General features: G+C 54.9%; 1 protein-coding gene across 1 annotated transcript in view; it reads right to left on the bottom strand.

Moving 5' to 3' along the window:
- The window catches only part of LHX4 (LIM homeobox 4), a 40,139-nt gene that overhangs the window by 2,156 nt on the left and 25,054 nt on the right, over positions 1-12,929 (bottom strand). Inside the window, exons 3-5 of the mRNA XM_054711787.1 lie at positions 4,833-5,035; positions 1,286-1,440; positions 797-968 (exon numbers count right to left, since the gene is read on the bottom strand). Coding sequence (XP_054567762.1) covers positions 797-968; positions 1,286-1,440; positions 4,833-5,035 — 530 coding nt within the window. The remainder of the gene's footprint in view (positions 1-796; positions 969-1,285; positions 1,441-4,832; positions 5,036-12,929) is intronic.

Here is a 12,929-nt window from a genome sequence, read left to right as displayed (position 1 = left end):
TCATTTGTTCATTGATTCCCCACACCACCACTGTGAGATGGGCATGGATGTGGTTATTCCGTAACTATAGGTGGGGAAACTGAAGCTCAAGAAGTGAATCCATGTGACAGAGTCACAACTGGAAACCCAATTTCGGACCCCAGCTCAGTACTTTTCCCTCCCCACAACATAAGGCCTTTCACATTTGAGGACTCAGGCTAGGAGAATAGTTACGACTATTTGCAAACAACCTAAGGACTCAACACTGTCATTTGCAATTTTGCTGATGCACCAATTTGAACTTAGCGCATGCTCCAAAGCATTTGTGCGGGGGCAGGATGAAGTGCGCAGAGGGGGAAGGGATTCAGAAGTGAGGCTGTTCCCCATTTCACAGTAGTGATTTCCCAGGGCAGAGGGCCCGAGGAGCATGTCCTCCCCATCAGGAGTGGAGAAAGGGGTCACTAAGGAATCCTGAGGGAGCCAGGTCCCCTGCATAGGGGCTGAGGGCACAGACTGAGACCCAGCTCTGTTCACAGCTGCACGGGTGGTGAGGGAGCCCCAGTAAGCAGGAAAGGAGGGGAGGCATTGGGGCTCACAGAGCTAGGGAACCAGCTTGCACATCTCAGCAGCAGAGCTCTCTCATTTCCTTACAGGGCCACTCCATGTTCCCCCACCCATTACTGCCAGGGGCAGCGGGAAGCCTGTGTTCAGGAGGGAGTTGTCAAGGCCTCAAGAAGATCCCTCCTGAATGTCAAGGATCACTGCTTCCCAGGGGCCTTTCCCAAGGCCTGGGCCTCGCCCCTCCAGCCCTGCTCACCTCGGAAGCTCAGCTCACTGTCACTAACCCCACAGTCCTCTGCAGAGCTCTCCTTCTCCTGCTTACTGCCGCCCCGGCTCCTCTTGACACTCTTATAGAACTGTCCCCAGCGGTGCCGTCCCGCGTCCTTCTTCAGGCGCTTCTCCTTGGCCCTTCTGTTCTGAAACCAAACCTGAAACCAAGCACAAGGCACACATTCGGAGGATGCCCACCCCAACCCCACGGCCCCCAGGTGGCTGGAGACAGGGACTGGAGTTCAAGGCCAGGAGTACAGTGTGCCCAGGACTCCCTCTGCCTGAGCCTCAGAGATCTCCGATTTGGCAAATGCCCCAGGATCATGGCCCCAAATCCCCAAGAGGATCAGTGACACGGTATGTATACCACTCCCATGTAGAAGGCACAGACTGGCCCTGGGCCTCCCAGGAGTGTCACTGGGCCCCAGATCCCAAGGCGGCAAATGAGTACCTGGCCAGGTAGCTGGTGTCTCACCTGTACAACCCTCATGTCCAGGCCCGTCTCTGAGGACAGCTGCTCCCTCACGTGCCGGGCAGGCTTGGGGGAGTTCTTGTAGGCATTCTTCAAGGTCTCCAGCTGCTTGGCTGTGATGGTGGTCCGGGGCCGCTTAGCTCCTGCCTCTGAGTCATCTGCAATAAAAACCTTACTGGTTGAGTTCCGCCCACCTGAAGCTCCTGGGTCTCGTCCCACCTCCTTTCCTCACGTGTGATCTTGCCTGCTGTGGGCCGAACAGTGGGGAGGCAGAGTGGCGGGGGCCACTGCTGCACCACAGGCTTTCCGAAGTGACTTAAAAGTAAGGACACCATCGTCCCCCGTCCGGCCTCCTTGTTCCCTCCCATCAGACTGAAGGTGTTTCATTCCACACATCTCCTGTCATGCCCAGCACTGGTGGCCATCCTTGTATTACCAGTTCTGTGAAGGTGACGGAGCTAAAGTCTGGGTTCAGGGCTGTCCCACATGCCCCTGTCCCTCCAGCAGGAACCTCCATCTCCTCAGGGCCCCTCGCAGGGTAGCCCACGCATTCACCAGTCATCTACAAAATGTTCATAAATTATGAGCCAGTGCCCACCACCCAATCCCCTCCCTGGAGTCCTGAACCCAAAGTGGGAGGATTCCAGAGCCACTGTGGCAGACACAGGAAAACCTCCAAAACTCTACTCAATTCTGTTTTAGGGAATCAATCCTTTTGCTCATATTTATAGAGATGCCAACATGATAGCAAATATCAAATAGTGCACTTTTAAAATACCTATAGTCTTTATATATAAAATTTGAAATAGACCAAAAAATTTTAATTGAGAATTGCTTAATGTCAAAGTAGGCTGCCCTAGTGAATTAGAAATTGTTCTCACCACAACCAGATGGCAGTGCCTCCGGGATACACCCCCGTCATCCTGGCTGGTGGGCATGGCTTCCGCACTGCTGTCCACCTGCACAGGACCTTCTTCTTGCGATTATGGGGACTATTATGCTGTTATTTTAACATTCACTGTTATTATAATTTAAAATCTTCTTTATATCCTATAATAATGTCATCCAAGTATTCATTAAGTAGTGGTGGCCGTGCTCATGCTGAAAAATGTACCCAAAAATCAATAACTTTGGTACGGAAGTTAAATGTGATAAAACGCTACGAAGAAGGCCAAGCAAGACCATGATACCCTGGGCTGTTAATTTAGGAGAGAGCATTCTGCGAGGTATTAGAGATAGTGCTGAGAAAATAAAAAGTAGCATTAAGGCTAAGATACATCTCACCGATTATGGATTTATGTGCTCCCAGAATACATCCCTCCCCTTACTTCTTACATTAATTCCTATGGGAAAATTAGCCTTAAAATAGGTTAGTTTTGAATTATTCAGGTTCTCTTAGCACTTGTCCCTGGCACAAAACACAACCTCATTATATTGAAAATGCAAATATCTAGGGAGGTGTAACAAATGAACAAAATCATTCACACTAAGGTACAAACAGCTGATAGCAGATCCTTTGTGTAGCACAAGGCAGGGAACTGTAAGCCTGAAAGAGCGTGTAGCTTAGCGAGGAGGAATTAAAACATAAAAATAGAGCCAAACGCCCCAGAGCAGACAAAGGTCCCCTGCTGCCCTCAGCATCGCCCCAAATTCACAGGATGGAGTGGCCCAAGCCTCACTGCCGGCGAAGACAGAGGAACCCATCAGAACGATGTAGCCTTCAGCTCCTCGAAAACCTAACGCAGATCGCACCTCCCTGTTCACATTTCTCCTCCGTGCTGGTCTCACCCTCACTTATCCCATTCCACATGCTTTCTCCTATTTAAGCCTCAGGAAACAGCCCTACGTGGCAGGTGCTATTGTCCCCCATGGAGAGCTGAGAAGGGACCCTGACTTGTGAGTGACCCAGCAGCGAGGCCCACCAGGTTCTGAGGCTAAATCGTGAGTCTCTCCATGGCCCTACAGGTCTGCTGCGGCACAAACAATCCCCGCCCAGTGTAAGCCCCTTCCCTGCACCTCGGCAGTGGAGGACGCCAGGCCAGGTGTGCTCAGGGCCCAAACAAGGCCCCTGACAACAAGCCGGCCCCAGGGGAGGCCGTGCAGTCTCAGTATCTGCTGAAGGGCATCAGAGCGCCAAAGCTGCTTGGGACCTCGCAGTCCATCTGCTTTGATGGTTTATCCCTGACAAGACGCCCTAATCTTCTGTGACATCATAATTGACTTCAAAGCAACAGCATCAAGTGAATTTTAAGGAACCAGAGCAGATAAATACATTAAAGCAAAGAGCCTAGAATGGGCTTACAGAGGCCCCAGAAAGAGAAAGAGACTGAAGGCCTGTACACCCCAAAAGGCTGAGCTGGCGGTGGTGGGAGGAGAGAGACAGGAGGCCCCTGACTCAGCACCCCTTCCCACCTTCCACCAAAGCCAGGCTCAGCTCCAGCTGGCTAGCCCCGAGATTACCTCTGCCTCCTCACCACCGCAAACCCTAATTTTAAACTGCATATATTGAGCAAAACACTAATTTCCCCATGTAGTGATCAGGTCTCTGTGACATGTGTGGGGGCCCAGGAAAGCTCTGGAAGGAGATACAAGACACTTGTTGCTGTTTTTTTCTCCATCAAGCCCAGAGCTGTCAACAGGAGCTGCTTTCCACAGTGCTACCCTGAGCTGATAAAAACCCTAGTCAAAGGCAAACAACCCTGGTGTTTTGTGAGTTTGTGCATCTGAGATGCCCAGGTTGCGTTTGGCCAAATGCCATATTTGGAGCCAGTGTGAGGAGCCCAAGGGAGGCTGCAGGAAGGGAGCGTCGGGCTTGGCCTTCCTGAGGGGCACTCGGAGGAATGGGGTCCAAGCCCAGTCTAGGCCCTGGAAGGACTCGGGCTGCCCAAGAACATGGCATTGGAGGGCAGAAGCAGCTGCTGCCCATCTGCCCAAGTGAAGGCAGGTTTTCCAGGTGTGAAATGCTGGGCCTGACATCAGTGTCAGCCTGGGCTTCTGCTGCAGACCCTGGACCATGACTCAGGAGGTTGGGAAGGTGGCGGGGGGTGGAGTTCCTTGGCTGAGCGTGGACACTGGCTCAGTAAGCACTTTGCTCCTGCATCGGGGCTTCAGGAGACATGAGGGGTCCTCACCCCTAAGTCCTTACCTCACGCAGAGAAATGGAGCACAGCTGACTGGAGTCCAAAGTGATAGGCCAATAGGTGCTGAGGTCAGTGTGCCCCCCAATATACAAGAGCAAGGAGTAAGCCCAAGTGTCCACTGTAGGCAGAACACCCTCTCAGCCCTGCCCCAAGCAGGAGCCACCCCAATAATGACACACGGCCCCTGGCTGCTCCTGAGCCCAGTGTGGACGACAGGTGCGCTCACTAACCATACTTGCTTAAGCTGCCATGAACCAGCAAGCGCTGAAGGACTGGGGGTGTTGAGAACTCCCTGTTGAGATGTGGGCCGGATCTCAGGCGGCAGGTGTGAGCAGGGCTCTGAGGGACTCAGGCAGAGGGCCTGGCCTGAACAAATGCCTGGCGGGGGACTGCAGGGCAGTGCCACCTACCGTTCTGCTTGGCCGTCTCGTAATCTTCCTTGCACACCAGTCGCCCGTCCTCCATGAGGTAGAACTCGTCCCCCGTGGCCAGCTGCCGGTTACAGATGATGCAGGCGAAGCAGTGCAGGTGGTAGACGAAGTCCTGTGCCTTGCGGACCACCTGGGTCGGGGGGATGCCCTGCTGGCAGGCCGTGCATTTTGTGCCGAAGCGCCTGTCAGGACGGCATGAAAAGATTAGGGCACAGGGGGCTAATGGTTTCCTCCCGTTTCCCACCGGCCCCTCTCCCACCCCACCACTCCAGGTGCCCATGGGCATCAACCCCTGGACCACCCAGTGCTTACCATCTGGTCCCCCAGCTTCTGACCTCTTGCTTTGTGTCTGAGCTCTTTAACCACAAAATAAAGGGGCTGGATCAGAACTAGTCTCTCCAGTGCCTTTCAGAGGCTGACGTGACACCACAGGGCTCCAAACTGTCCAGGTGACACCCATCAGTTCACCCAACCGAGGAGTGAATGTGCCCTGTGGGCAGGCCGCTTCCCCCTCCACCTCCTGGTTTCTCCAACTCTGGTGAGGCCTAGAAGACCCGCCCAGGGGCGACTGCTGTGCCCATACTGGTGAGCATCAGGCAGATTGCAAAGTTCTTCCCACGCTCCCACAGGAGGAGCCCGTGTGGCAGCGAGAGAGCACGTACGTCCCGTGTCCACCATGGAGTGCCAGGCCCGGCCCTCCCCTCCCTCTCCTGCCTCACCCCTCCATCCGGCACAACCAACCCTCCTCGCCCCGTGCCAGCCTCCATCCCCTTCCCATGCACAGCCCCTGAGATGTGGTGGTCCAGGGTGGGCCCAGGGGCTGCATTTTCATATCCCTGTGCCACTCAGGGCAGGAAGGCTGCAGACCTGGTTGGAAAGTGCCACTTCTGACCCCTCCCTGGTCTACCCCTCCCTGGACTAGCACTGAGGCAAGAGGAAGGCACCTGCAGCCACCCTGGGCCGAGTTGGGAAGGGAGGAGACATACACATCTCGCAAACAGCCCAGTGGGGTCCTTTAAGCTCCTTTCCCCATTCTAGCCACAGACACACAGGCCACAGGAGCAGCCACAGAGGTCAGCAGGGAATTGGGGTCCAGTATAGATATGGGCGATGGAGCGGGGGGGGGGGGCCACTGTTGCAGGTGAGCCTTCCCCGATTCAGGAGGGAGGCGGGAGGGGTAGGGAGGCAGGGGCAGAGTTTAAAACAGCAATCAACCTAATTATTCATGACATTTCACACAGCACAACTTTATCTTCTTCAGGATGAAAGACTTCGCCTAATGGATCTGGGGAAGGTTTGATTTTAATGGTCCTTTTAACTAATGCTTATAGGCAGCCTGATTTCCCCTGAAAGGACAGTACATATTTCATCCACATTAATACCAAATAAATTAATTATGGTCATGGCTATCATGATGAATCCCAGATTAATGCAGAATGATGGGTCTCTTATGCAGTAATGATACCTGCTGGGGGCTGCAGGGCCTGGAGCAGGCGAGCCAGCTGTGGCTTCAGAAGTCCCCCTCCCAGGACATGCCACAGAGAGAAAAGGGTCTCTAAGTCTAGATGGGTAACCCTGAAAGAGCCAGCGGTGTGGCCCAGGGGACAGCTCTTCTGAGACGAGATCTGAGAAGGTGCTGGGGTGTGAGGGGCTAAGGCGTTTGGCTTGGAAGGACTGCAGAGCTCAGAGCTCCTGGAATGGCTCAGGGTTTTGTTGGGGGGGGGCGGCATGGAGCAGGTCTCTACTGCGGGCAGGATGGGGCTCTTTAAACCACCCCCAAGTTTTTCCAAACTGTGCATCCAGAGGGGGACTTTGGCTTCCAACAGATTCTCAAAGGGGTCCAATCCCGAAAAATAGAGTTAGCATTTGTTGAATCATAAATCTGAGAATAAACAAGCATATTTTCAAAGGATATGCACAGAACTGGCTAAACGTGAGCATGGAGAACAAGGTATGCTAGCAGTTCTAGACAGTTCTGTACCTTCCAGGACACAGGTGAGAACCAGGCTTCAACACCTGCCATGGAGCCACACTGCCTGCATTCACAAGGGAAACAGGCAGGCACCAGCTCTATCCTGTGTGTGTGTGTGTGTGTGTGTGAGAGAGAGAGAGAGAGAGAGAGAGAGAGAGAGAGAGAGAGAGAGAGAGAGAGAGAGAGAGAGAGATTGGGAGAACAGAGAGGAATGAAGCCCGTATAATATGTGTTCTCAGAGCATGTTTTCAAAATGCCTATCGTGTTCGTATCCAGTCCAGGCCAATTCTCAAAGCAGGTGTTCAAAACAAAAGGAGCCCTTGCACCACGCTCACTGCAAAACCCCTAAGTAAACCCCCAAATCCAGGTGCAAACGCCGCAGCAGAGCAGCTCCTGAGGAGAACTGGAGTTTCCAAAAGCAAGTCTTACCTTGCAGCCAAAAGATGGAGGGGCAGGGACTGAAGGGGGGCTGTGGGGAGACTCCAGGAGAGAGGAGACCCCCCCCCCCCCGCCGCCAGTGGCCACCCACAGAGCGGGCCACTCTCACCACCACAAGGCAGACAGTGGCTTTCAGTAACCAGAAACCCAGTTGACACCAGCGCCCCAGAGACGTGAAAGATAACGGGGGTATAAATTTAATCTGCATACCGACAGTGATTCATGCGTGAGGGTGGCAAGTGCACAAGAAAAATGAAAAATAAATGGACTTTTCCACCAGCGTTTTTTAGCAATTGAAGCAATTTTCCTGATTGTGGGATTTATACCGACGGTAAGTGGAAGTTGCTCCTTATTACCTTGCTCCTCTGGAGCCCAGCCAATGGGACCCTCGGCGAGGGGACTGCGTGCGCTCCCTCGGCCCACAGGGCTCCCCGCACAGTCCACCCCGAGGGGCACCCGCCCCCGCTCAGCCACTGGACCCGGAATAAGGTGCTATCCTGTGGGGCTGTGTGTGCGATGGAGACACTGCCTCCGAGTCTCCAGCTCTAGGACCAGCCAGTCAGCCACAGCTGGGAGAGGCTACACAACCTCTGGGATGGGCATGAGGCGGCCAAGGTTAAACTCCCTGGTCCAACTGTGAACTTGGCTGCTACACAGAGAAGCAATAGTCTAACCGACCCAACAAAGCTGAAGGAAGCTGGGGTGGGGGTGGAGCTGGACACTGGCCAAGTAAGAGGCTTCCCGGGGATTTCCCAGGCAATCCCCCTGTGTCCTGTCACTGAGCACCTACTGTGTGCAGCGCCCTGCCTACTCAGGTGCAAACCGCACTGGCCTCGCTCAGCAAGACCATCACCCTGGTCAGTCCTGCCTGGCCAGGTGTCAGGGAGCCCAGGGGAAGCCGCTGGAGCTGCTGTCACTTCTCCAACCAGCATCACTGGCAATTCTAATGGCCCTGCCCAGCATGGAGTAGGCAGCAAAGATCCACTGACCCGGAGAATGGATGCATGTATGTGTGAATGAATGCCTGAACTGCTCATAAAACACACATCCGACGCACTCAGAAGGATCGACACTCAACATAACCGTTAACTCCTAGCAAAAGCTTTCCTAAAAAGGAACTTGAACCCCGGGTTGAAATGGGGCCCACGGCGTCCTAACACATAAACTTTCCAGGCACTTTGCTGTCTGGAAGGCGATGCCTTCCAACAGCTGAGGAACAGGCTCAGGGGGGGCGGCGGGGCTGGGGGGGGGGGGGGGCGGTGCCGGCCGCAGCTCACACGGGCAATAGGGAGAGAACCAGGGTTTGAGCTTGGTGCTTCTAACAGGATGGCTAGCACACGGCGGGCAGCAAAGGCAGCAAGCATCCACTGAGAAGATGGCTGTGGCACCCGAGTGGAGGGCCCTGTTCCCCTCAAGTGTCCCCAGCTGCTCAGAGCCACTGAGCAGGAAGTTCCCAGGCCTGAAATTTAGGGGCTGCCCTGGGAGCCTTCACCTCTGGGGTGTCCACCCCAACCCACCCACGGTCACACCCCACTCACCACCTTCATGCTCCTACCACCCAGTCAGGAGTGAAGGACCTGGGCCTGCTGGCTCAGGCAACGCACCAGACATCACTGTGACATCCAGGGGCTGCTCCTGACCCCAGGACAGGGCCAGGCCCGTGTCCTTGTGCTCAGCCCAAACTCCCCATTTGTCTGTCCCCCCACTTCCTGCTCTTGAGAGACCTGGTGGGACCACGCCCGAGAGCAGGGTGTCTGGATCCTGCAGAAAGAGACTAAGCAGGCCCTGCCAGCACCACAACTGCTAGAAACGGGCATGTAAATCCTGCACCACATGTTCTGGCACATTCCTGGTTTTAGGGTCTGTCCTGTGACCAGGCCAGGAACCATGTGAACGTCACCGTAACGGAATTCATGAAAGCAGCTCCCATTCGCTAAGCACTTACTGTGAGCCCCTGTGGGTGCATACCACTCCTCACCACCGGCCCTCAGACCACACCCCACTGCCCACCTTGTGACGGCCACTGCCCCCTCATCCCTCAGCGGGTTTAGCACCACCACCATCACTGTCACTGTCCTTCCTGCCATCATTTCCTTCCTGCCCCTGCCCTCTCAATTATTTGACCTCTTCTGAAGGTCATGGCCTTCTCACTCCCATGGTCTATCGCAGACCACGTTGCTTCTAGAAACTGCAGTATCTCCAAGAGTACCCTCCAACCACCCCAGGGCCAGCCATCACCTCCTGTCCTGTGAGCTCACTCCCTGCAGCACCCCGACGCCCAGGGTTCTACAACCTGCGGGCCTAGTCCATCTTCTCACATCCCTCACTCCCCTCCTGGCCTCGCTCACCTCCTCCAGCAAAGATGTAGACGTCCCCCTTACCAACCCCTCTCCTTACACACACACTCAACTCCCTACCCTGCTGCAACCCTCCACTTTCTCCACCCAGCCCTGGGGGTCTGCGCAGAGCTGAAGGACACATGCCACGTCTCTGACTGGCTCACTTTAAATCTACACTCTGCTCCGGACCTCAGGAGCTCTGGGGAACCACAAACGCTTCCCTGTCCATTTGCTGTCCCTCCCTCCCACCTCCTGTCTCGAGCCCCCCATCCTCCATCTCAACTGGTGGCCCACTTCCTATTCCCCTGGAAAACAGAGAACTCTCAGCCTGCTCCCACTATCCTGGCCACAAGACCTGCCACCTGCTCCCACTATCCTGGCCACAAGACCTGCCACCTGCTCCCACTATCCTGGCCACAAGACCTGCCACCTGCTCCCACTATCCTGGCCACACACCCGCCTGCCCACCTGCCCTCTGCTTCCTGCAGCTGGGCTCTCCATGCTCCTGTGCAAAGCCGGCCACCCACCCTGGCACAGAGTCCACCCCTTTGCGCCTAATCAGATGATTCTTCCAGCAACGGTCCCCTTTGCCTCCCACATCATTAATTTTCCCTTTTCTAGATCCTACCCAGCAGCGTACAGCATGCTATTATTCCTGCCACTTTAAAAAAATCCCTCTTCTGACCCCCATCTCCCTCCATCTACCATCCAGACCTCTACTCTCTCTAGAGCAACACTCTTCAAAAGAGGGGTCTACAGGCAGGGTCTCGAACACCCCCTGCTCCTGCTCTTCTCTTGAGTCCACTCTGGTGGTTAATTTTGTGTGTCCAGTTGACAGCCACGGATACCCAAATATTTGGTCAAACGTGGCCCTGAGTGGGCCTGCGAGGGTGTTTCTGGATGAGACGTTTGTACAGGTGGACCGAGGAAAGCAGACCGCCCTCCCCAATGCAGCGGGCCTCCTCCAGTCAGGTGAGCTGAATAGCACAGAAAGGCAGACCCTCCAAGAGTAAGAGCAACTGCGCCTGCCTGACTGCCTTGAGCTGGCACGTTGGTCTTTTCCTGTCTTCAGACTCGAACGGAAACATCAGCTCGTGGGGCTCAAGCCTGCTGGCTTTTGGACTGGAACTTACACCCTCAGCTCTGCTGGGTCTTGCTGACTGCAAGATCTTGGGCTTCTCAGCCTCCTGAATCACCCGAGCCGATCCTTACAATAAATATCTTCACGCGCACACACACCTCCCCTGACCTCTCAGCAGCGCTGGCTCCCTGCCTGCCTTCCCTGAGAACACCGCACTCCCTCGGCCTCAGCACTGGCGCTCCTGGCTCTGCTCTTCCCCGCTGGCAGCCTCTCCACCCTCTCCCACACCCCATCTCCGCCTACTCTGCTCCCCTGGGGACTTCACACCCATCTCCAGTCAGACCTCTCGCCTCCAGGCCGGTGTGTCCCACCGCCTGCTCAGCATCCCTACTTGGATGCCCCAAACCAGACTCCTGATCTGCCCCAGTACCTGCTCCGGGGTCTTTCCATCTCCCAGAGGGTGATTTCACTCTTTCAATCACTCAGGCCAAAAGCTTTGGACGCCCTTATCTGATTTGTCAGCAAATCCTGTTGGCTGTACCCAAAATTACATCAAGAATTGGACCACTTACCTTCTCACCATCTCCACGGCTGCCTCCCTACTTCGGGCCCCATCACCCCTCACCCGGAACTGCCTCTGCACGGGCCTCCTGCTTCAGGACTTGCCCCACGTCCATTCTCCACACAACAGCCACCAGGAGCCTGAGTCAGACCATCTCATGCCCCTGCTCAAAGCCTTCCAGGGGCTGCCACCTCACCTAGAGTCAAAGGTCAAGGTTCCTAAGACCAGAAGCAGGGAGGCAGGGAACAGACTGATAGGCCTCGATGTGGGTGGGGTTGGGGGAACGAGAAGAGAGAAACCGAAGAACGTATATGCTTATATGCACAGCCCTGCCCTGCTTCCTCGGCTTGGAACACGCTTCCTAGACTCCTGCGTGGTCCCTCCTGGATGGCTTCCCTCCAATGCGGCCCTCCCTGGGGCATTCCTTGGCCATCTCCTCACCCCCAGCACTTCCTTGTCTCTCCCCAAAGCACTCATCTCCAACGGATAGATTGTGCATTTCTTGTTTACTGTCTTCCTCCCTCTCTAGACGGCCAGCGCGGGCTGCATCTGTTTTGTTCCTGCGCCTAGAGAAGTGCCTGGCCCAAGCTATGTGTTTGGTGAATACTTGGTGAATAAATACTGAATGACCCACGTCTGTGGCATGTGCTAGTATAGCTTCCCCTGTTTGCAGATGAGGAAACAAGTTCAGAGAAGGTAGGTAATGTGCCAGAGGCCTCACGGCCATGAACGGTGGAGCTGGGATTTGAACCCAATGCTCTTCATTGCTCTTGACCGTTGGGAGCAGTGGGGGTCAGGCCAGGCCCACGCCAGCCTCCATAGGTGGGAGTTGCCGCAGCCCAGTACACTGTCCCGAGGAAACAAAGTAGTGCATAACTTAATTTTATGCTTTAATTGCTTGGCAGTGATTTACTGCAGGCCGTATATTTTCCCCCCAGCTGACACTTCCCTCCATGTATTTCTTTTCTCTATCAGCACACTTGACAGGTAAGCTGCTGATATTTACTGTTACTGTATGGACTAATTTTTCCAGCATATATCAGCACCTCTGCCATGTCACGGGCACATAAAGTTCTGCCCTAGAATGGTCAGCCTTCGCCAGACATGGACGGGGCCATATTTGGAGAAGGCCTGGCACCAGAGAACGTGAGAGCCTTGGGGCGTGGGAACGTAGCCTCCCGGCCCCACCCCCCATGCACACCCTCACTCACATACCTCCCAGGCCCACCAGAACCGCCCCACAGGGCGCTGCTTTTTATTTGGGGTTTTAAATATGTTTTTCCTTTTCACGAGCGTTCAATATTATTTTGAGATAAACGCTATTGGAAAGGCTTTAGAACCAGTGACCTAGTCCAACCCCCTCACTTACCAGGAGGGAGCTCGGGCTCAGAAAGAGGTAGTGACTTGCCCAAGATCACACCGCTCAGTGAGTAGCAGAAAAGAAGCTAGAGCCCAATTCTCCTTGTCCCTCAGCCATGCTTCCCTCCTCTCCCGCTCGGGGCAGCTAGGAGCCAACCCTCTTCTAGAAGAGTCCAGCTCCCTCCCTTAACTTCCGTAAGCACACAGTAAGCATGCAGCACGCCCCAGGCAGTGCCAGGTGAGCTCTCTCTTACCCACACAGCAGCCCTCCCACAGCGGGACAGGCTGGGAGCTGTGGCCTGACCGGCCACAACACTGTCCCTCC

Source organism: Eptesicus fuscus, chromosome 22, assembly GCF_027574615.1.
Source record: "Eptesicus fuscus isolate TK198812 chromosome 22, DD_ASM_mEF_20220401, whole genome shotgun sequence".
Taxonomy (NCBI): domain Eukaryota; kingdom Metazoa; phylum Chordata; class Mammalia; order Chiroptera; family Vespertilionidae; genus Eptesicus; species Eptesicus fuscus.
This window is presented reverse-complemented; position numbering and strand designations above follow the sequence as displayed.